The sequence below is a fragment of the Sparus aurata genome, chromosome 4, assembly GCF_900880675.1.
Source record: "Sparus aurata chromosome 4, fSpaAur1.1, whole genome shotgun sequence".
Lineage (NCBI taxonomy): Eukaryota > Metazoa > Chordata > Actinopteri > Spariformes > Sparidae > Sparus > Sparus aurata.
The window spans coordinates 32,122,606-32,143,750 of record NC_044190.1 but is presented as its reverse complement, the minus strand read 5'-3'; the positions used below and the strand labels follow the sequence as shown (position 1 = coordinate 32,143,750).

Sequence of the window (21,145 nt, the reverse complement as noted above, 5' to 3'; positions counted from 1 at the left end):
AGTTAAGCCACAGATTTCTCAGCGCGTACATGGCAGCTCGGCCTCGTGTGAAGGGAGGTCAGCTGCGTTTTAGTTCATTTAGCCCGAGCTGTCATCTCCGGCTGACCCTGCGCGCAATAACGCAATCCACTGAAGGAAAAATAAACCGAGGAGGAGAAGTGACCCTTTACGAGCTGCTCCCTGCTCCCCTCGCATAGGAGGGGGAGCTGTGTGTGTGTGTGTGTGTGTGTGTGTGTGTGTGCGTGTGGAGGAGAGAGAGAGAGAGAGGGGAGGGTGTTTAGTTAGTTTGTTGTGGCTTCAGTCAGTGTATCGCTTGCAGGTGATGCCAGGACTAGATAAGAGGTCGCCGATCCCTCCGCGCTGTCTAGACCAGGGGGCTTGTGACTCAACCAGAGGAACTGGACGGAGCGCAATTTACAGCAGATTTTTGCCCCCGAGATAGTAAATGACCACTGGCCGAGAGTCCTGCTGCACAACCGAGGCAGATGGAGGGCGATGATAAAGGCAAACAAGAGCCTCGGGAAGATTAACTCGATATAGGTTGAACAGGACGAACAACATATTCAGAGCGACTGGGATGAATATTCCTTTTAAAACAAATATTTTCTTTAAATCGGCCCGAGAAGCTTTCTTCTCCACACCAATTCGGGAATTTCTCGAGGAAGAAACAATGTGTTGCCTGGACAGTGAATTTGAATTCGTCACCATAAATCCATCTTTAATTCAGTGAAATCATTTCTCGTCTTGCTGTTGCAATAAAAAGTCATAGAAGGGTTTTCAAATAAATTAAGAAATTGGCTTGCAAATGCAAAACAACACAAATAAATAAATTGAAAATAAAAAACTGCGCCTGTACAAAGTTATGTATCCAGCTTTTTATTTTTTTTTTATCAGTTAATAATCCCTTTACGAATCGCTTTCCTAACAATAAATAATATAACAATAATTTACTTTTTTTGTTCGAGAAGCTCAAACAGCCTGTTTCCTGCCCTTAAGATAAAGTTTGTTGTTTTTTTGTTTTCTTTTTTCTTTTTTTTTTTCTTTTTTACAACACGAATAGTTTGCAGATTATCATGCTCTGACCTTTTTAAGACAAGGAGTCCGACCGGACTCGACAAACGCAATAAATGTATCAAAAAACATGTTCTCATGTTGAAGAAAACAAGACACAGTATGATCACAATGAAATCGCAGAGATGTCCCCCCCGTCAGTACCGGAAACGTGGAAATGTTTTTTTCCCCTCCAATTTTTTTTTTTTTTTTTTTTTGTTCTGAGAAGAGGGGGGAGGTTCGGTTGTAGTAGTATATCCATCGGGAAGTTCTTCTGTACATCTTCTCTCTCCGCGTCAAGTCATGCAACAATATTGTTCTGCTCAGTTTTTTGTTCTTTTTTTCTCAATGAAAGCTCCAGAAAGGCAGAAAAAAAAATCGGAGTCAATCGGTGCTTTCGTCGTTCCTCGTCCGACATGTCAGGAAATAAAAATAAAAATAATAATACAAAAAAAACACTCTCCTCTCTGTAGTTTAGGCGATGTGATGAGCTGGTCACATGCAAGAAAGGGAGGGAGGAGGAGAGGGAGGGAGGGAGGGATGGATGGGGGAGACTGGGATCATGCTGCAATTGTCCTTGCAGGAGGCGAGTCGGAGGGTCGGTGGGTGTCGGGGGGACCGATGGGTCTGAGGAGGAGGATGAGGAGGTGGAGGAGGGGGGGCCCCGTTTCACGTCTCCACCGGGCTGGGTACCATACTGTTGGGGGTGTCCGGTAACTGGGAGGACAAAGAAGTCACGTCGCTGCCCGAGGAGTTCCCGAGAGAGCCCGACTCAGAGAATGACACCTAGACACACACAGAGACACACACAACAAGCAATGTGTCAGAACATGGGGAAATGTGTGCTTTTATTTTGAAAAACTTGGCTGGTAAAAACAGTTCAATTCTGTCAAAGATAGATAGATAGATAGATAGATAGATAGATAGATAGATAGATAGATAGATAGATAGATAGATGGTGATGGTGTGTATTTGTGTGTGTGTTTGTGTACATCATCTGTCTCAGTCTGTCCTGAACACACACACCAGTTGTTGGAAGGCCGGCTGGTCCAGGTCGCTCTGCAGGGCGAACTCGCTCAGGGCTTTCCACGGAGGCTGGTAGGTCTGAACCTCCACCGGGTTCCCCTGCACGGTGCTCTCATGCCGGATGGGACTCCCGGCCACCAGGGGCGTCCCGGTGAGGCCCTGCAGGTTCTGACACAAGATAAAAAAAAAAAAAAACATCCCCAAATATTACAAAATAAAGCATGTGGATGCATTTGTGTGAGTCCTGCAACACAGAGCACTGATGGTTTTGCAAAACAAGTAGAATCATGTTAAATCTGGAATCATGGAAACCGAATTTTCTCCCAGAGATTGAACCACATAGGTCACAGATGGGGAGGGATGTTTTTGTTTTTGTTTTTTATCTTCCAGGTCAAAGCAACTGAAGCCAAAGCAGCTGATTCATTATTCATTGCCCTAAAGTTTGACTACAGAACAGCACAAGAGCCAACTGGAACTGGAACCGGCTCTGCTGAGTCTTAGTGTGAGTAAAGTAAAAAGATAAAGTTCAGACAAGAGTCAGATTAAAAGGCTCACACATGTGTGACTCCCATCAGAGGGAGCAGGCTATAACCTGGAGGGTGATAACAGCCAGCAACATAATCAGAAAAATTATTATATTTTTATTTACAATATCATTAAGCTGTAAAGTTCAAATGGCTTGGTTTTTTTTTTGTTTTTTTGTTTTTTTTTACTGCATGACATTTTATCACGTTGCCTTTTATGTGCATTTTATATATGATTTTTTTTATATGAGCAGATGCACCAGAGAGAAAAAAATCCCATTACTGCCTGCATTAATAGACAATAAAGTTTTTGAATCATTGAATCATTGAATATATATCTATATAGGCTATATAAATATAAATATATACTCTCTCAGGTGATAAAAAAACTGGGGCAGCTGAGTTCACATCCATCATTATTTCAAAGGAAAGAAACAAACAAATCAGTGAGAGTAATCGAGCGGCCAAACTTACGAAGATGCTTACAGTCTTATCACTGTGCTGCTGCTGCTGGAGCTGCTTCATGAGGATCGACTTCTTCTTGTCTTTGCAGCGCTTGTTCTGGAACCAGACCCGGATCACCCTGGGGCTCAGGCCGGTCATCTCCACCAGCTGCTCCTTCATCAGCGCGTCCGGCCTCGGGTTGGCGTTATAGCAGGTCCGCAACGTGTGGAGCTGCTTCTCGTTCAGCACCGTCCGGACCCGCGTCGTCTTCTCCGACTGCTTGTGGACGTGGTTCCGATGCGGGGCCTGCCGCACCGCCACCTGGTCTGCAGTGTCCGGAAGAAGAAGAAGACAACACAGTCAGGATCTGTTTGATATACTAACAGCTTCAAAGGCCTCAGAGAGCCTTCAGATGCTGATAGAGCGACTCTGCAGCTCATTCATCTCAATCTGCACTGTTTTTTATTTTTTATATATATCTTGGATTGTTTTTGATCTCAAGCAGGAAAAGGCCGATTATATTCATCAATCTGACATGAGATCGGATGAGATTAATGTCTGCAGCATCTTAAATCAGAGACTCGGACAAATGAGAGGAGAAAAAAAATATATGAATATTTGTGGGAGGACAGAATTTTGTTTCACATCCAGCGTGAGAACACACAAACAAAATTCTGTTCCATGATAGAAATAAAGCTGTTTATGCACATTTCTATAGTCAGAATTTATAACTACAATGTTAAAATGTACTTATTCTTTATTATTGTTATATTTTTATTATGTTTTATTTTTTGCGTTTTGCAATTCAACCAATCACGTCTCTCTTTGTCGTGTTGGTTCCCTATAATGATCCTTAATTGTGTCGCGGTTAAACATTAAATCTAAACCTCCTCCTCTCTGATCAAAAACAAAAACCTCGGCTGCAACATGAGATCGTGCCGCTGTCACCGCTGCAGGACCCGCGCGTCACCGAACCGAGCCGCCTAACTCCTCCTGAACTGAACCGAGCTGAACCGAGCAGGAAGTTGGTGAACATTATTCACACATTTTGCTTTTGTTCTCTCTCTCTCTCTGCTGGCATGCGCCCTCGAGGAATGACAGCTCCGCACGCACGCACGCACACACACACACACACACACACACACACACACACCGACTCAAATACCAGATTATTCAGATAATGGTAACAGAGCAGGTTAGGCTAATGAGATCAATTATGAAATTAGCCTAAAAAAAAGGGTCGAAGCACACACACACACACACACACAAACACACACCAAGCTCGACAGCCACAACAAACAATGTGGATGTAAAAAAAAAAAAAAAAAAGTAGCAAAGACAAAATACTAAAATAATTTAGGTCAGAATCTCTTATAAGTTTTTAATTTCGCATTTTTAACTCAAGATTTTATTTGTACTATTTTAAGTCTACTTGTGTTATTTAGGAGTAAAGACATAGAATTTCTTTGATAGGTTCTTTAAACGGAAGGCCTTTTTAAAATGGCACTATGATAAACTATTCCACTGCTTCAAGGTACAATAGAAACGGTGTAGTAATAATAACAGTAATCATTTATAATAATAGTGTTCAGCGGACCTGTCAGGTGCAGCGGTCTGTTGGAGTGGATGTGTCCGGGGCTGATGGGGCTTCCTGCGGAGCTCCTCTCCAGCAGCAGGCTGTGGTCCGCCCGGCACAGCAGCTCGTCTTCCCGCAGAGAGAACTCGTCTCCCGGCAGCAGCTGCCTGCTGCACACCGAGCACCGAAAGCACTCGATGTGGTACACGTTATCCCGGGCTCTCATCACCAGGTCGCTGCTGCTGAACCCCAGGTTGCATTTTGCGCATTTTATTCCAAACAGCCTGGAAGACGAGAGAAGAGGAAGAGATGATTAAAAAATCCAGGAAGAATATAAAAAATAAAGATGAAGGAGAATTTCGGCTGATAACTGAGAGGTGTGAGGTTTTTTTTTAATTGAATTGAAAATAATAGTTTGGTGTGTATAATTTTCTATTTTTTAAGTAGACTTTCTATGAAACTGCGCAGTTAACTTGTGTTATTCTGCTTTTCAGCGCACTTTTCTTTAACGTCCAGATTCGTCCTTTTGAATGAATTCTGCCCTCCTTATAATAAAACGTCTCACTGTACACAAACACGTTGCACATAAAAGTGATTAAAACATGATTCAGTGACACATATACGGGTAACATATCTCCAAACTCCTACCTTACATAATCTCTTTTGCAATAGGTTTTGCCGTCCCGGACGAAACAAGTGCAGGTCTCATCCAGGTACTGGCTGCACTCTGCGCACTTCAGGCAGGCTGCGTGCCACTCCAGGTCGGGAGAGACTCTCAGTATGTACTGGTCATGGATCTGACTTCCACATCCTACACACATCGCGAATCCTGGCTTCTCTGCAAAGAGTTTCACAGCATTGTAACCGACCGACTGACTGACACAGCCACACAAACACAGTATCACAAACAACTGCGACATTATTTTGAATATGTATTTTAAACCCTGTAAGCGTGAGAACTCTTCTGTTTTGCAGACTGGACAAGTCTTGATGTTATGTAACAGATACAGACTTTACCAGTATTCGTAAAGAAGAAACAAGCATTTCTACATTTGCAAAAAAATAAAAAATAAAATGCACAGCAAAAGAAACACCACATATGATTCTTAAGAATTAACGTGAGCAATCGGCGCACTGCTGGATCTATCGTGTAGCTCCATAATGCCGCTGCGACGAAAAACCAAAAAAAAAAAAAGAAAGAAAATCTGCCACTTGAAGCTGCACCGGCCGGTTTGCAACGAGTACTTACTTTTGGAATGATCCCCCATATCACCCAAGAAAGAAGAGCTGAAAATAATATCCACCATACAGGAAGGATAGAGGGGATTGTGGTCGATGCAGAAAAGATGTGAGGAGATGACTGGCCCTTCGGCTGCCTCCCTGATAACGTGTGTCTCTCCGGACTTCAGGGGGGGAGACAGGGGGGGAGGCGGGGGGACGGGCAAGGAGAGGATGCAGGGTCCCTGCACGCTGCCGCTCTGACGTCATGACGTCGGCACCGCGCTTCTCCTCCTCTCTCCAACCTGTGAAATTGAATTGATAAAAGAGGATATTCGTGCGTGAGGAAATCTGAGAAAGACTGCACGTGTTCATATTTTGCCACTTTGGATAAAGATTGAAGAAAATAAATGTTTGAGTGTGTTTTTTTTTTTTTTTTTAAGATGAACATAAATTTCATGATGGTAATAATGATCATCATCATCTTCTTCTTCATCATCGGGACACTAAAAATGAGGCAATAAGCATCTAAAATTGTATATACGTTCCACCAAAAATAATTTAAATTGTCTAGTTTAAGGAGCTGAAAGGTTTTTTTTTATGTGGTTCATCCTGTAGCACTAGTCTAAAATTGATAACTGACATGAAGTGCAGGTTATTTATTTGATCCATATTCCAAATGATCACTTGTTCAAACAAACTGTGCAGCATAGAGGAATATCATATCCTCTTTTTCTATTCAAGCTCTTCTGTTTATGTTGGTCAAACGTCTCAATAAATCGTCATGATGGGGAAATTATATCCCCTCAGAACCCATGAGCCGCATCGTTAGACTCTAAATTTGGAGCTTTGGTCCTTTAATTAAAAACATGTCAACCAAAATTAAGATGTTTTTGCAGTAATTTGGTTTTTTTTCGGGACATGAATAAAGCAGGATGTGAGGATGGTCGACAGCTCTCATCTGCATGCTCATCTACTCGAGAACAACCCCATCTATTGGAGGAGAAGCAGAACTACAACCATTAGTGAAGCAGAGGGAGGCGGAGGAGGGTTCGCTCTCTGAAATGCTGAGCATAGATTTAGTAGAGATTTAAATTCAATCCATGTATCTATCTGTTTATAATCATGTGAGCCTCTTAACTAAATCAAATGAAACACGAGTGAGGACGAGTGAGCTTCAGTTATATCACATTCTGTATTCCACGTTGAAGACGTTGTTGTGAGAAATAAAACATATTTATAACATTTTTTTTAAAGGATTGATTGAAAGGTGTGTTTGAATGTTGAGACTGTAGAAGCACAATGCTGCTGTTTGCTACTCCGTCCAAACACCGTTTACCTCTCATCTCTTTCCCTCCTTCATCCTGCAGAGCACAGTCAGTCGAACCAACCTCACAGAGAAAATTCTATATTTTTCTGCCCTCTCAGTCATTTCAGTCATCGCTGCAGGAGCAAAATCAAGCTTCTCCCGCAGCTTCCATGATGTTGATGTTGACCAGCATCTCAATCAGAGACTGAAATGCCCCGCTGTTGACCACGATATGAAACAGAGAGGTTTTGTTGTCTCATCCCTCTCGTGCCATGTTGCCCCAAAAAGTCTAACAATTCACACTCACTCTGCCAACAGCAGAAAGTGTCCAATCTTAAATAACTATTCTCATTTTGAAAGCCACAAAGATATGGGCTTACTGCTCATGCATAAAACGGTGCCGACCTGAGGAACCTGTGGTGATGCTGCTCTCCAGCGTGCATGTGTCACTTCAGGGTCAAATCAAGGTCCAATCAGGATTGGTTGATGTGCTTTTGTCTCTTTTCTTGCAGGTGAGCTACGGCAGCCTTCACAAAGCTTGTCGAGCACTGCATTTCTTCTAAACAAAGACGTGATATTTATTTTTCTGATTGATTTCCCACCTTCCAGACGGCACATTTAAGTATATTATCAGCCCACTGCAGCACTCGAGGCCACACATCAGTCTGCCTCTGGTGTCAGGTAGAAAATGTGAATAAAATCTCTGCTTATTCAATTCTCACAAATTCTTCTGAAAATGTCTCAGCACAATCAATAACAGTTGTTGCACAGTCTCACCTTAAAGATATATCTTCTGTAACCTCGTTTGGCTTTGCTTTGCTGGCTGGCTATTTTCATGCTGTTGTGTGAGCGTGTTTGCGGACGGGGTCACTCAGTGCGGTTTAGTCTTCCTGACATCAGATCCGCTGTTAGAAAATGTTGTTGGCCTTTGACACAGCTGGTTTATTGATACTAGATTCAACCGTAAAAGGAGCGTGGCCACTGACCTCACTGCAGGTTGTTGGCTGTCATGACAAACTGCACTGAAAGTTAAGTGTCGGCAGTGTTTTGTATTAGAGGATGTGATCACTCCTAATCTTGTTTTTATGTACTGACATACGTCTAAAACTTTCCAAAGAGCCCAGGGCATGCGGGTCATTGCAGAGCACAGCAACAAACTGACTCATATTACACAGACTGGCAGCGAGGTTAGGAGAAGGAGTGCTGATATATCATGACTGATAGCTGGTAGCAACTTTGTAAAGGCACAAATGAGATGTAGCTAAGTACATTTAGTCAAGTACTGTACTTTGAGGTACTTGTAGCCAACTTCATTTGAATATTTCCATTTTTTGCTACTTCTGTACTCCTTATAGAGGCGTATATTGTACTTCATACTCTTACACTTTAATTATTTGTTACTTTGTAGATTGCACGCTGCGTTAGAAACACTGATTCCAGTCTGAGAAAATCCTAAATATCAAATCCGATATAGCCAATAATCGGTCGATCTATAATCTACAGTATACTTTGAGAATCTTTCACTTCCAGAAATGGACCTTTAATACTTTCCATTTAAAATCAGAAAGTTCAAGCGAGGTGTGTAAGTAATATTCTAACACAGTATCTTTACTCAAGTATGACTTTGGGGTACTTTTTACAACACCCTGTTAGGGTACGTCAGCAGCACAAGAGATGAAACTAACATCAGAAACTATGGCTACTGGTTCAGACCTTTCAAGAGTGAACAGACAAAAAGCGACGTGAGGGAGTTCAATTAGCATGCATGAACTTGCTTCGCTTCACTGAGGTCATTTGTGAAACAGCAGGAAGAGCTTTCTTCTTTTTCTGTTAGAGGGGTGAAGAGCTGCCAGTGGTGCAACATGATTCATATCAAGACATCCTATCAGATAATTTATGTGGGGTTTTTTTTTTTTTTTTGAAGTGCTGGATTGTGTCAGAAGAGAATTAAAATCATTTATTTTAAAATGTTATTGTTACAGTTTATTATGCACGCCGTCATAAGAGTACAATCTGTTGTCATTTGCTCTACAGACGTCCCCCCCCCCTATCCAGCTGTTTTTTGGTTGACAACAACGAACAATGAGGACTAAACCTCACACATGTCTGTACACCTGCCGATGGGAAAAAAAGGTGATTTCTTTCATCTCTCACTCATAATGTGCATATTCTGAATGTTCTGTTTTTCCAGGTCTGAAAACACAGTATGGCAATCAGTACCAAAGAGTTTAAGACATTTAATTTAGTTTGAATGTTGTCAACTTGTAGTCCCATTGTGTGAGACTTGCCATGTTTGTTTGTTTGGGGCTGAATATAAAAATCCCTCTGGACTGATTGCAATGGATTCAGATCACCTGTGTGGAGACTGACTCCTTATTAATGAGTGGAAGCAGCTCGAGGCATTCACCCTCCCAGCCAATCAGGGTGTGACGACGCCCTTTTGTGAAGGTTTAAGGAGGAGGGGGTTGAACCCAGGTAGGACTCGCTCTCATTCTGAATCTGTCTTATCAATTGCCTGCCAGAAACTCTGGTCTGTTTAGGCCTATATTGTGATTTCTTTCTTTCTAGGCTGCCTGCATCAGGGCCGTCCTTTTGTGTGCAAGTGTTGCTTGCCTTACAAACAGGCCGTATGCCTGTAGGCTTTCTTTAGTTTATTTATATATTTGGTTTACAACTGAACTGCACCCCTTAAAATGTGAGCACCTATACACCACCAGCTTTTTTTTTTTTACATTTTATGTAATTGAAGACTTGTATTGAAGAGTTGTAAAAGCACATTTCAGTTCGATTATCCCCTGAAGAGGCGTTTGTTCATAATCTAAGTTGTTGACATTTGGTATTCCCTGTAGATGTTGTTTGTACGTCTGCATACGCTGGGGCTGGTTTTTAAGCATTTTACTGCTAGTACCGCCTTTTGAGACATAGAAATCAGTTTTATTCTTTCTTATCATTTGTATAGAATCACATTAAAAGGTTGAATATGTGAGAATTTAGTTAAAAACATTTCAGAATTTACTAAAACATCAAGATATAACAGTTATGATAGGTCACAGATGCCTTTGTAATGTGTAGGTGAGTTATCTACTGAAGCTAGCATGCTAACCAGTTAGCCCCCCAGGCCAGTTTTAGGCCAGTTAGGGGTGAGACAGCAAATATGACAGTTAGCTGTGTGGCTAACTGAGCACGCTACCTAAACCACTGCTACAGTTAGCAGCAGTTAGCGGTTACTCTGATGATATGCTGTCACTTATTTATTTCAGTGTGTTAATTTCGTACATATTGCAACTTTTTTAACATTTAAAAATGCAGTTGCAAATACTGAAAACTTTGTTGTACATCATGAGTTTACAGAAACCCATGAAAATTGTCCGGTAGTGAATTTCACCAGCTCCGACTCAAATTTTAGCGAATCCCGACTCCCTCTCAGTAGACAAATTCTCTCTAATTCATTTATGCAGTGAAGTGTTTGGACATACACGCATAATAAAATCAGATATTGTTTTTATGCATATTGGATTTTGCAACTTCAACGATTATGTCTAATGCATCTAAAAGTTTTAAGTTTTCTTTTTTAATAAGTGACCTCACTCTGTAATCTGTGATTGTTCAGTAGAGCCGTCAGCTCGTAGGTCTAATGGCATTTCAATTGAATTAGGATGCATTAAACTAAATCTTAGGTATTTTATTACAGCTCATATTGATCTTTATTCCTAGGCCAGACTTCACTCTGTTTAGAATTAGAACAAGGTGCAGCGTGCGGTTAATTCGATGTGACTGACTCACCCGCAGCAGTCGCTTTAAAACTGTGAGAGGCTCGCTGCTGTTTCAGAGAGAGTCGTGTCATATTCAAACCACTTTTGTTTCTCATTCTGAAACTTGAATGTCATTGAAATTTGTCGAGGATATTTTTTTAAAACCAGGCTGAGAATTGCTTCTTTTATGCTTTAACATAACCTTTTTCCACCCGGCCCCTTGGAGAGCTCATTATAACCATTACTTTTAACATTTATAGTCACTCTCACTCAAGAGCTTTGTAAGCCTTAACATGTTGTGGGTTCCCCTTTACAGAATGTCCTCCCCAGAGTGTCTGCTAAGCTGGATGTGGCTACTATTTCAGACATCACTGAGGTCAAATCCCGAGACGCCTCTGTTGGGATCGTGCACGCTGGTAAGCCTCTTGTTGTCGTAAATGCAGTAAGTGGCGCAAACAACAATAAAAATGTAAAGGAGAGGGAGATCGACCATGTGAGAGGTCTCAATGCCGCTCGTTGCTTCTCTCTGACACGCCAAAAAAAACGGATATTATGAAAACTCAGTAATATAACAGAGTGTAGACGTGGCCTGGTTAATTCTACAGAAGCATGCAAAACATCTATTGGTACATTTTTTTGGTCATGCTGCTGTATTGCATATTACAAAATATGTAGCCTGCACTCACTGTTTGGGTTTATTCTACAGGTCAAAGGTTAAGTTTAGTCTGTCATGCACATATAGTTTAATTTGCAGGAACAACAAAATATCACAAGCAGCCCTATTGTTTGTGACCTGTTAATGACTGCCAGATCAAGCCCAGCCGTCCTAGCTGTCACTCCAGCATAAAAGCCTCCCAGAAGAATCTCTAATCACAATTTGATGGGGCCCATTAACCTCATGAAATATATATGTGCGACTGAAATCATCCACTTAAACTTTGGCAAGAGCGAAATGTTCTTGTTTGGAATTCAGAGGAGGTGGAGCGGGGGGAGGAGGGGGGGTTTCGTGGGCTGCATTATACCGAAGTTTTCACAGCGACTCGTCTCTTGAATGTTTTAGGGTTCGATGGCACTTTGCCTTCATTGTCAGACCCATGAGTAATTTACTGTGCCAATTCCTTTTGAACTCCCCAAAGCTTGATTCGGCTGAAGTTGTGCCAATTTGGTTACGTCCACCGGAGCGTCTTTTATTTTATTTTTTTTTCCACATAAAAAAAAAAAAAACAACACAAAAACACACAAAAAAAAGACTCATGTCGTAACACTGAATGTTTGTCGGCAGAGTGCCTGTTTATTACGTGGCGCGGCGGCTGAAAGACGTGTTGTGTGAGATCTTGCTGCTGTGCTGCTTGTGCAACAAGGAGGTCGGGGTCGTCACTGGGGCTTCATATGAGGCTGCAGCTAACCTTCTTAAAAATATATACTTTTTGTCATTTTTTTCCATAACCATTCTAATCCCAGTTTCTGACCGTAACTAAGATGAATTTAAAAACAACATATCAAACCTTACTTGTGGATGAAAAAAGAGTTCTGACTGTCTGATCTTGATGACCACATCAAATGAATGACACAACTTCTTGCACAAATGATGCTTATATGGAGTCTAGTCATGTAAGTAAGATACATACAGTAGGCGTTGTCACACTGAGGATTCTGTCTCCATCACTTTTTAAAAGCATCATTAGTTAAAATAAAATATGCTAAAAGGGCTTACACCACGAGATGTTAACTACGTCTAAATAAATTTGCTGAAACATAACTTATATGTTTTCTGTATTTACTGTAGGTTGTCAGTGACATCATCTCAGCCCTGATAGTGGTGTTCTTGGTAAGATATCAAAAGCCAGACTGCAGACTGTATATTCTAAATGTATTCACAGTTTACCTCCTTCCCCAGTGGCTCCAGCAGAACCGGACACAACTGAACTAAAGCTAAAGTGTTGGTGTTTGGAAGTAACTTTTTCTTTTTGCTTAAAAAAAAAAGAAAAAGCCTGTTTTCTGTACTTACTGTAGGTTGTCAGTGACATCATCTCAGCCCTGATAGTGGTGTTCTTGGTAAGATATCAAAAGCCAGACTGCAGACTGTATATTCTAAATGTATTCACAGTTTACCTCCTTCCCCAGTGGCTCCAGCAGAACCGGACACACCTGAACTAAAGCTAAAGTGTTGGTGTTTGGAAGTAACTTTTCTTTTTGCTTAAAAAAAAAAAAAAAGAAAGCATGCTCAACTTTGCATTTGCTACATTTGGTTTGAATCTCCGTATTTCCTTTATAAACTTGAGCCAGAAACGCTTTCTTGTTGTAGTCAGCATCATGTCCATCATGCTGAATGCTGCTGCCGCTGTGGAGAACAGTCTTTCTCTCACATAGAGGCCGATGCCAAGTGACAAATGAAGAGCTTGAACTCGAGTTGTAAAACCTCTTTGAGGCCAAGTTTGAATCACTCTGAGAAATGTGTTCAGCGCACAGTGTTGTTTGTTTATTAACGGCCTGTCGGGGAAATGATGTGAAAGAAAACGTGTGGTTCGGTGTGTATTTGTACTTGAACCAGCAAAAGTACATGCAGCATTAGTGCATGAGGTCTGAAAACCCAAACCTCGCCTTGGCTGACCTATAACGCTTTTGTGTTTTTCAGTTCTAGGCCTGAAGAGCAGTGGCGGCTTCGAGCGGGCCGATGAACTGAATGCTGTAGTAAACTAATTTCTGGGAGGAAGAGAGAGAGAGACACGGAAAGTTGTATCAACGTCTCTGCTGAAATACAGCGGGATCTTGTAAGGCAGCTGCAGATGTTGGCCTCGTCTCCACTGACATGCAAGTTGTTGCTCCTGTGAATCATTTATCACATCCATGCTTTGTTTGTTTTTGTCTCACCAAAGGATCTATAATAATTCTATTTGTGTGACTCAAACCAAAAACTTGAAAACTCATAAGGAAAGTACAATTACCACATGACTATCCTTAAAATGTCTCCAACTCTTTCTGACTCATAAAAATGTCCAGAATCTGAACATGCAAATATATATATTTTTTTTTTATTATTTCACAACAGTTTAAGTCAGTTCTCAGTGTTTGTGCACTGGAAGCTTCAAGTTTTCACATCACACATTTGTGTGGGCTGATCATTTGACCAGGATTGGCTTCCAGATTATATGCGACGTCACAAATCATATAGTCATCCTCTTAAAATTAGATTATCGATGGCCTCAGAGAGCATTTACACTGTCAGCAATCAATGTGAAAACAGTCTTCGAGTGTTGAACTGTACATGCATCATTCTCCACTGTGAGGCTCAAATATCAAACTGCAGGAACAACAGGAAAAAAATACATTTTCACGCAGATTCTGTGTGTTAATTATATTTAATTATTTATATCAACTTCTTGTAGACTATGTGTAGATTTCATTAAAAATAAGGTGTTTATTTTTGATTAGAAAACCAATCTGATCTAAAAACTGTTAAATTACAGCAAGTGAATATATTGCATGATGTATATTTTTATCACAATTGTATCAAACTGGGAAAAACAGAAAAATCTTTGGGTATTGACACAGATATTAATATAAATAAGAAAAACTCTTAACAAAGATTTCTTGCAGTAAACCGTCTTGATCTGGCTTGTTTTTATTTATTTTCTTTATCACTATTGCTGCATAGTTTATTGATAACAACCGTGTAATTACTATGTTCATGAGATATTAAAGGTATGCACTGAAGACATGCCACACACAGCAGCAGCATTTAAAACAATTACAACATCACTAAGCGTACGACTGTATTTATACACATGTAAATAAGTTAATTAGGTTTGTGTCTGCTTACTCTCACAGACACTTGAATAACGCTTCACCCTCTTTAAATGTAGTTAGTAGCTGGTTTAGAGCTCTAAATGATTTACCTAACCAATAAGTTTGAGTGCTCTGAGTCCACTCGGATGTGCAGAGTCAGCCAAAAGTGAGGCTAATATAAGTACTCAGGTTATGAGATATTAAGAATGTGTAAACTCCTCAAATGATTTTAAAATTGCTTTCAAGACAAAAAAGTAAAGTAAGACAAAATAAAAGTATATTTCACATTATTTTTTTTCATAAATGTATTGCAACAGTGGTGGTATGTTTGCATGCACAGTTATTTATTTTATGACAGCTCCTCAGAAATGTCTCAGCGAGAGAGACGAGAAAAAAAAATCACATCACCATCCGAGCAGGGCCATTCTGAGAGGGGAACCATGTTGCAGATTTATAATTCATCATTCTTCAGAGTTAATGCAGTATTCACATGATAATTAGTATTAATTTTTGATTGGTGCCCCGGGGCGGTCCTGCATTGTTGGGCTGAAGAACCTGTGCCATTATTACCTTATTAGTGTAACTGTCAGCCGCCTGTTTTATTTTACAAATGCACGTCTTGTATTTTCTTATCAGCCGCTCTCATCAGCACGGAGCAGCGGTCTCGTTGCTTATCAGCGGCTTTAACAAGAGGCTGTGTCACTTAAATGAGGAAAGAGGCATCTCTGTTTGCAGCAGTCACAACAACACTCTCCCCTCCTGCCTGACGCCCCTGAACGCAACTCGAACAGCTGGACTGTCATCTAGTTGCATTTTCAGTTTACTACAGTTTTTTTTCCTTGAGCAGTTTCAAATTGAACAGCATGATCTGAGACAATAAATCCCAGATTTCTGTCTGTGTCGAGGGTAGACGAAAAAACAGGAACATCTTTTACAGTGTAATCTAACGCAAGAGTGCAGAAGTTGTATAATATTTATCTGCCTTATTGTTTACCTGATCATTTCTTTTCATCAGCAATAGATTCATTTATGAATTACTTCATATTGATGGTTTAAATAGAGCTCAAACAATTAGAGGACATATATATTATCATATGTTGATGACTGACGGAAAAATTATATTACAATCTTCAACTATTTGGATTATTGATTTCACGTCTGAGTCATTTTTTTAAGCTGAGATACCAAACATTCCCTGTTCCAGCTTCTCAAATGTGAGGAAGTTTTTCTTCTTTTCTTAATCTAAATATCTTTGAGATTTTGGGCTATTGGTCATACAAAACAAGCACTTTGAAAAAGTTTTTTTTCACTCTTTCTGACATTTTATAGACCAAACAATTATTTGATTAATGGGTGAAATCATCAGTAGATCAGTCAAGAATGATATTCAGCATTAGTTGCAGCTCATCCCTGAAGACAACGCATTGAGCGCTGTACAACACAACCGTTGATTTAATGTAATGTGTACAACTTCAGCTTTCTGCCATGCGCTCCTGCGTCTGAACCAGCTGATTAGTTCAGTTGTGTCCCAATCCGCGTGTTTTGTTAGGCACTCATGTTCTCACACCTGAGGGAAGCTTTGCTGTGTGAAGGAAGAGGTTTCAGCATCACTTTGGGGTATTTTATTAACAGGACAGCAGGTGCACGACTCCCTGACCCGCTCCCTTCACCAGCTGCCTGCGTCTTGTATGTGTGTGTATGAGTGTGTGTGTGTGAGCATGTGGAGACCAAATGGCAGACAACCAGAGCTCAGGGAAAACTGACCGAGCTTGGCAAATCGACTTGTGACTCTGGTGAACCAAAAGATGCCTGCTGCTGCCTCAGTCGGCTACTTTCCAGAGGAAACTTTGAAAAGCTGTTTGTATGCAGCTGGATACTAAAGGCAAAGGGGTGTGCGTTTTCTTTCTTTTTTTTTTTTTTTTTTTTTTTTCTGTCTCTCAAGTGAAAAAAAGGCCCTCTAGATTGACAGCGCCTTTCATACTGTATTATCCGGCCTGGCTTTTAACTCCAGGAGAACTGTGTTCACAAATTGATGCTCTGCTCCTTTGGGGCTGTAGCTGAAACATTAAATTGTACTGAAATATTCATATGTGAGTGCATTTAGCTGAGAGCAATTGATGTGCGACTCCCCAGACGCCAAATGGAAATGTTGCAGGGCCCCCAGCACGCGCTGGCAGACACCCCGAGCTCCGGCCCGGACAGTGATTGTGATTTAGCCGAGGAGGTTACCGAGTCAGACGAAGTTGGAGGCTACCGGATTCAGGACAGCTGACGTCAGTGTCTGCCTCAGTGTGCTATGCTGCAAACTAGTTGGCAACTTGAAATTCTATCAAAGATTCTATAACGCACAAAAAAATCATATTAAAAGAAAACCACTCACTGGTACAAAAATCCCAGACTGGTGCTTTAAGTTGTCCGACAGCAACTTTTGTTGAAAACATTTCAGGCATCCGAGTGAGCAGGGATTAGATTTTATGAATTAGATGGAAATGTTGCACACTCAGTTACTTTGTGATCATCAGTGATGAAAAGTTTAGGGCTTTTTCATAACTGTATTTATTCTGCATTTAAATTGTTGTGAGTTATCCTGAGAGTTTGTTTTAAATTAGCTAATTGTGGTATTGCCTTTTCTTTCTTAGTATGTCTCATTGTTTTCTTTTTTTTTCTTAATGTTATTGTAAAGGAGGGTCTCCCCTTCCCCACAGGAATAATAATAATAATAATAATGATAATAATTATAATAATAATAATGACGATAATAATAATAATAATAATAATAATAATAGTAAAAATAAAAGTAATAACCTTTATTTATATAGAATCTTCCAAAATAAAAGAAAAAACATACAGTAAACCCAACAAAACCCAAAACTAAAGATATAAACACAATAATTAAAAAAATAACAATATATAGCGTCAATTAAGAAAAAGCCATATGATTGAAGTGAGTCTGAAGAAGAGATTTAAAAGAAGACACTGACTCAAGTTTCCTCATTGGTTTCTGGTTTGGAATTAATTCAAAATGTTAAAGGTCCGACTTGTAAGAAGGTTGATATTTGAGTCTCATTCCGAACTTGTTAAATACAGACACCTCGGGATGGCTGCCGACCTGAGCTACAATCCCAAAGTATGTGTTTGACAAGTTGGTGAAAAAGACAAAAACTCCACCTTCTTCTAAATGTAGGTAGACTTTTAATGCAATGAGTATAATTCTCCTCTATTAACATTTGTAATCTATGTTGTTTTGTATTTCCCCTCATAAATATGCAGTGTATCCTCCATGAATATAGCAGAAGCTTTTCACAGACCCCAAGCTCAAAATTCTTATTTAATTCAAAAAGTTTGCGTTTGGAAGGAAACACGGGCCGTGTCAGTCAGAGAGTGAGTGAAAAACACACATTTGTTTGTAGGTTTGTAAATCATTTATTTCTACCTCTTTAAAACTACATACATAAGTTGGTGTATATGTTAGGGCGGGACGTTTATGCATTTCTCACTGCATACGATGATGTACGTGGCTTCAGCATGATTTAGAAAAATGTTGAATCTGCAGCAGCCGTCTCCCTGAAGAGTCGGGCTTTTTACTCAGAAATGTCTGCTAATTCACCCCTCATGAGCAAGTCATGCATAACTACATACTTACACGTCGGATTGCTGAATTAATTTTGATGTTCCGTAGATTATTTCATTCAGTTCTTTGGAGCACAGCGTGATGTAGCGTCCCAACTCCCAGAGGGGAGCATCTCAGTTGTGTCTCTGTGTTTGTCACATGACTAACTGGCGTACAGCTTCTTCTTCTTCTGATTGCTTATAACATATGCAGGAGCAACAAGAGAAGTTAGCTGGAATATTTTTTTATTTTCTTTTAGTGTAAAAATCATAGAAAAGCCCAAAGAATCTAAAATTAAGCAAATTAGACTTGAGAATTGAATCCTATTTTTATTTCTGCTCATAGTTTGTCGGTGTTCTTTTTATTAGCAAATAAAAAAATGTGACTAACATTCACTAAAAACAGATTTAATAATTAAAATTCTGTCTCAAGAGGACTGAAGTGATTGAGCTTGGTCACTCGGTGGGACTTGTTTCTAGTTCTCTTCTTTTTTTTTTCTTTTTTTCCCCTGTAGTTGACCCACTTTATCCCACAAAGCATAACAAGCATCTGAGGGAAGGTCACCACAAGCAAACTGTATTTTTATGTAAATGCAAAAGAAGAAGGGTAAAAAAAAGTCTTCTGTAGCCATGACAACCGTCTCCCGAGTGGATTTCTTCCACAGGGCGAACCTCTGGATCCTGTGCACTTAAGAAATATGTTTCAAAAAGAGAACCTGAGAAGCTTTTTAAAGAACGATGTATAATTTATTTGTATTTTTCTCTCCTGCTTCAGAGCCTCCTGAAAGAAGGGCCCTGTGTGAGAGGTGTTCTGAATCTGTCAGACCGCAGCAGTAATGCAGCCGTACTCGCCACATGTGTTTGTTCTCGATGAGATTGAGCCTTTTTAACATATAACCAGCTGTTTGGTGCCATAAGGAGGCATTTAAAATCTTTTCAACGCACTTGAAAAGAAAGGACGTTCACAAACAAAACTACTTGGATGTGAATCAGTAAATTCCTCTCAGATTGAAGACTGAAACCATCAAACGCTGCATGTTAATACCAGCTCATTTTTTCTAGGTTTTTGCCTCTATCACAATACACAATAAGGTACCATGGTGAGAAGAAACAAGGTGTGAAAATTGTTAATTGACTTTTGCAGTAATAGTTTCGTTTTTCAGTAAGTTGCAGCTGCTCACAGCTAACATGGTTGAGTATTGTCAGTTAAACCAAACCAGCAAAAATGTTCTGTTAAGTTCCACTGAAAGGTGCAATGATGGCATTAAAACATGAATCCTGAAATAACTATTCCTCGACCACTCGGGGCAGCTATAAACACTGACACATATTATATAACACAATAATATATAATATATTACTTATACTCTAAGTTAATATGGCAAACTGCTAAATGAGATATGGAAAACAGAAACATTAATTCGGAGTCAGTGTTTCTGACCATCTGATGAATCGAAGGCCAATATTCCTTCTCCTTTTAGATCTGTTTCTGGTATCAGTGGTGGGCGTTGTTTTAGAAATAGATCAATCAATAACACCAACCGCAGTTTTTCAGCGACACCTACGTGCAGCAGAAAGAAAATGAGAGAAAATATTTTTTGGGACTAATTTGCAAAAAAGGAAGACATTTTTAATTTGTTGTCACATGCAGTTATCTCTAAATCAGTGACAGACCTGACTGTGCAAAAGACATCGATACAAAACTCTCGACGTGTAGAACCAGCTTGTTTCAGAGCTCCATATGTGAAAAAATGGCTGCCTGCTCCTGCTTGGAATAACATTATGAGAGCTGTGAGAGTGAACCAAGAGACAGCGAAACCAACACAGTAGGCTGAAAGACGCCCTAAACATCCGTAGCACAGAGAGAAATTGCAAAGTGTCTGTGAGTTTATCGTTACAATCATTCCCTTTCACATACATGTAGTCATGTGATTCTTTGATATTTGAATATATATGAATATTGATTGTCGCCACTTAAAATTTGCTCCATAAATGATGGACATGTGCTTTATAGGAAACAGCTTCATGATGAATCCATTGAGGGGATACAAGGTGGATTTTAAACAGGCTCAGTCTAAACTAAACTCTTGAAAGTGGTTAGTAGTTTAAATGAAGGTGGAATTAAGGTTTAAATTAAAACTCAGCACTATGAAGTTCCAAAAATTTGAGCGCTTTCTTTTAAGATATTGACAACAAAACCCAACAGAATATGACTGAAGACTCATAGTTCACCGGCTTCATTGGATTCTGTGGTAAAGTCATTGACAGTGGTGAGTATAATGTTATATCAGCTTACCTAATGGCTTTAAATACAGTAAGTCATAGCTTCTTAAAGTTATAAAAACTCCAGTGTATATGATTCACAGTGGCTTTTTAAATTTCGGTGTGGATGTCTTTTTTTTTTTTTTTTAGGGTTAGGGTTAGGGTTAGCCCGACAGAAAATACTCGACTCTATCAGAGGAAACATGACCCACTGAACTGGTACCACTGTTTAAGAATAAAACGTCTACAAAATTGTGTGAATTGAAACGTTATTCAAACAAAGTCATCCTTCAAACATTAAGGTTTAACTAAGCTTCAGAAAGTGTCCATCGTCAGTGAGTTAAAATCATTTCTTCTCTTACTGGTCATGAAAAATTTAGCGTCAGCTCTTCATACATTATCTTATTGTACCAAAGAGTCCTTAGATAAATCCTGTGTCAGAGGCCTTCATGTCACCTACAAAATCCATCTATGCTGTGGTTGTCTCAAAGCTTGATGGCACCAGGTTACTGCTCATCCCACATGGTTTTCAGCCTCAAAAGAGCCTTAATGTATCACTGGTCCGTGTTCCCTCTGTTAATGAGAATTA

The 21,145-nt window shown here is 39.9% G+C and overlaps 1 protein-coding gene and 1 long non-coding RNA gene across 5 annotated transcripts; one reads left to right on the top strand and one right to left on the bottom strand.

Moving 5' to 3' along the window:
* Positions 1-691: 691 nt before the first annotated feature.
* Positions 692-6,016, bottom strand: isl2b (ISL LIM homeobox 2b). 4 transcript variants are annotated; one of them, XM_030413531.1, is made up of 6 exons: positions 5,870-6,016; positions 5,269-5,458; positions 4,642-4,904; positions 3,075-3,370; positions 2,043-2,244; positions 692-1,836 (listed from the first exon to the last, which is right to left on the bottom strand). In XM_030413531.1, exons 1-5 carry the CDS (start codon positions 5,925-5,927, stop codon positions 2,053-2,055), a joined length of 999 nt encoding a protein of 332 aa, XP_030269391.1. In that variant the 5' UTR covers positions 5,928-6,016; the 3' UTR covers positions 692-1,836; positions 2,043-2,052. The 4 variants fall into 4 exon arrangements, with proteins under 4 accessions (XP_030269391.1, XP_030269389.1, XP_030269390.1 ...); XM_030413529.1 differs by having other exon boundaries at positions 2,077-2,244; XM_030413530.1 differs by having other exon boundaries at positions 2,077-2,244; positions 3,087-3,370.
* A 5,196-nt stretch (positions 6,017-11,212) lies between these two features.
* LOC115579712 (uncharacterized) lies at positions 11,213-13,863 on the top strand. Its single transcript, XR_003983717.1, has 3 exons — positions 11,213-11,315; positions 12,686-12,727; positions 13,535-13,863. It is a non-coding gene; the product is annotated as an uncharacterized LOC115579712 (long non-coding RNA).
* Positions 13,864-21,145: the final 7,282 nt, after the last annotated feature.

Excerpts from the sequence above, each read along its gene's own strand:
- isl2b (XM_030413529.1), bottom strand. The coding sequence starts at position 5,927 with ATGGTGGATATTATTTTCAGCTCTTCTTTCTTGGGTGATATGGGGGAT. Across the intron at positions 2,245-3,074 it reads ATAAGACTGTAAGCATCTTC|AACCTGCAGGGCCTCACCGG; the intron begins GTAAGTTTGGCC and ends ATCTTGTGTCAG. Across the intron at positions 1,837-2,076 it reads AGCCGGCCTTCCAACAACTG|GTGTCATTCTCTGAGTCGGG; the intron begins GTGTGTGTGTTC and ends GTGTGTGTCTAG.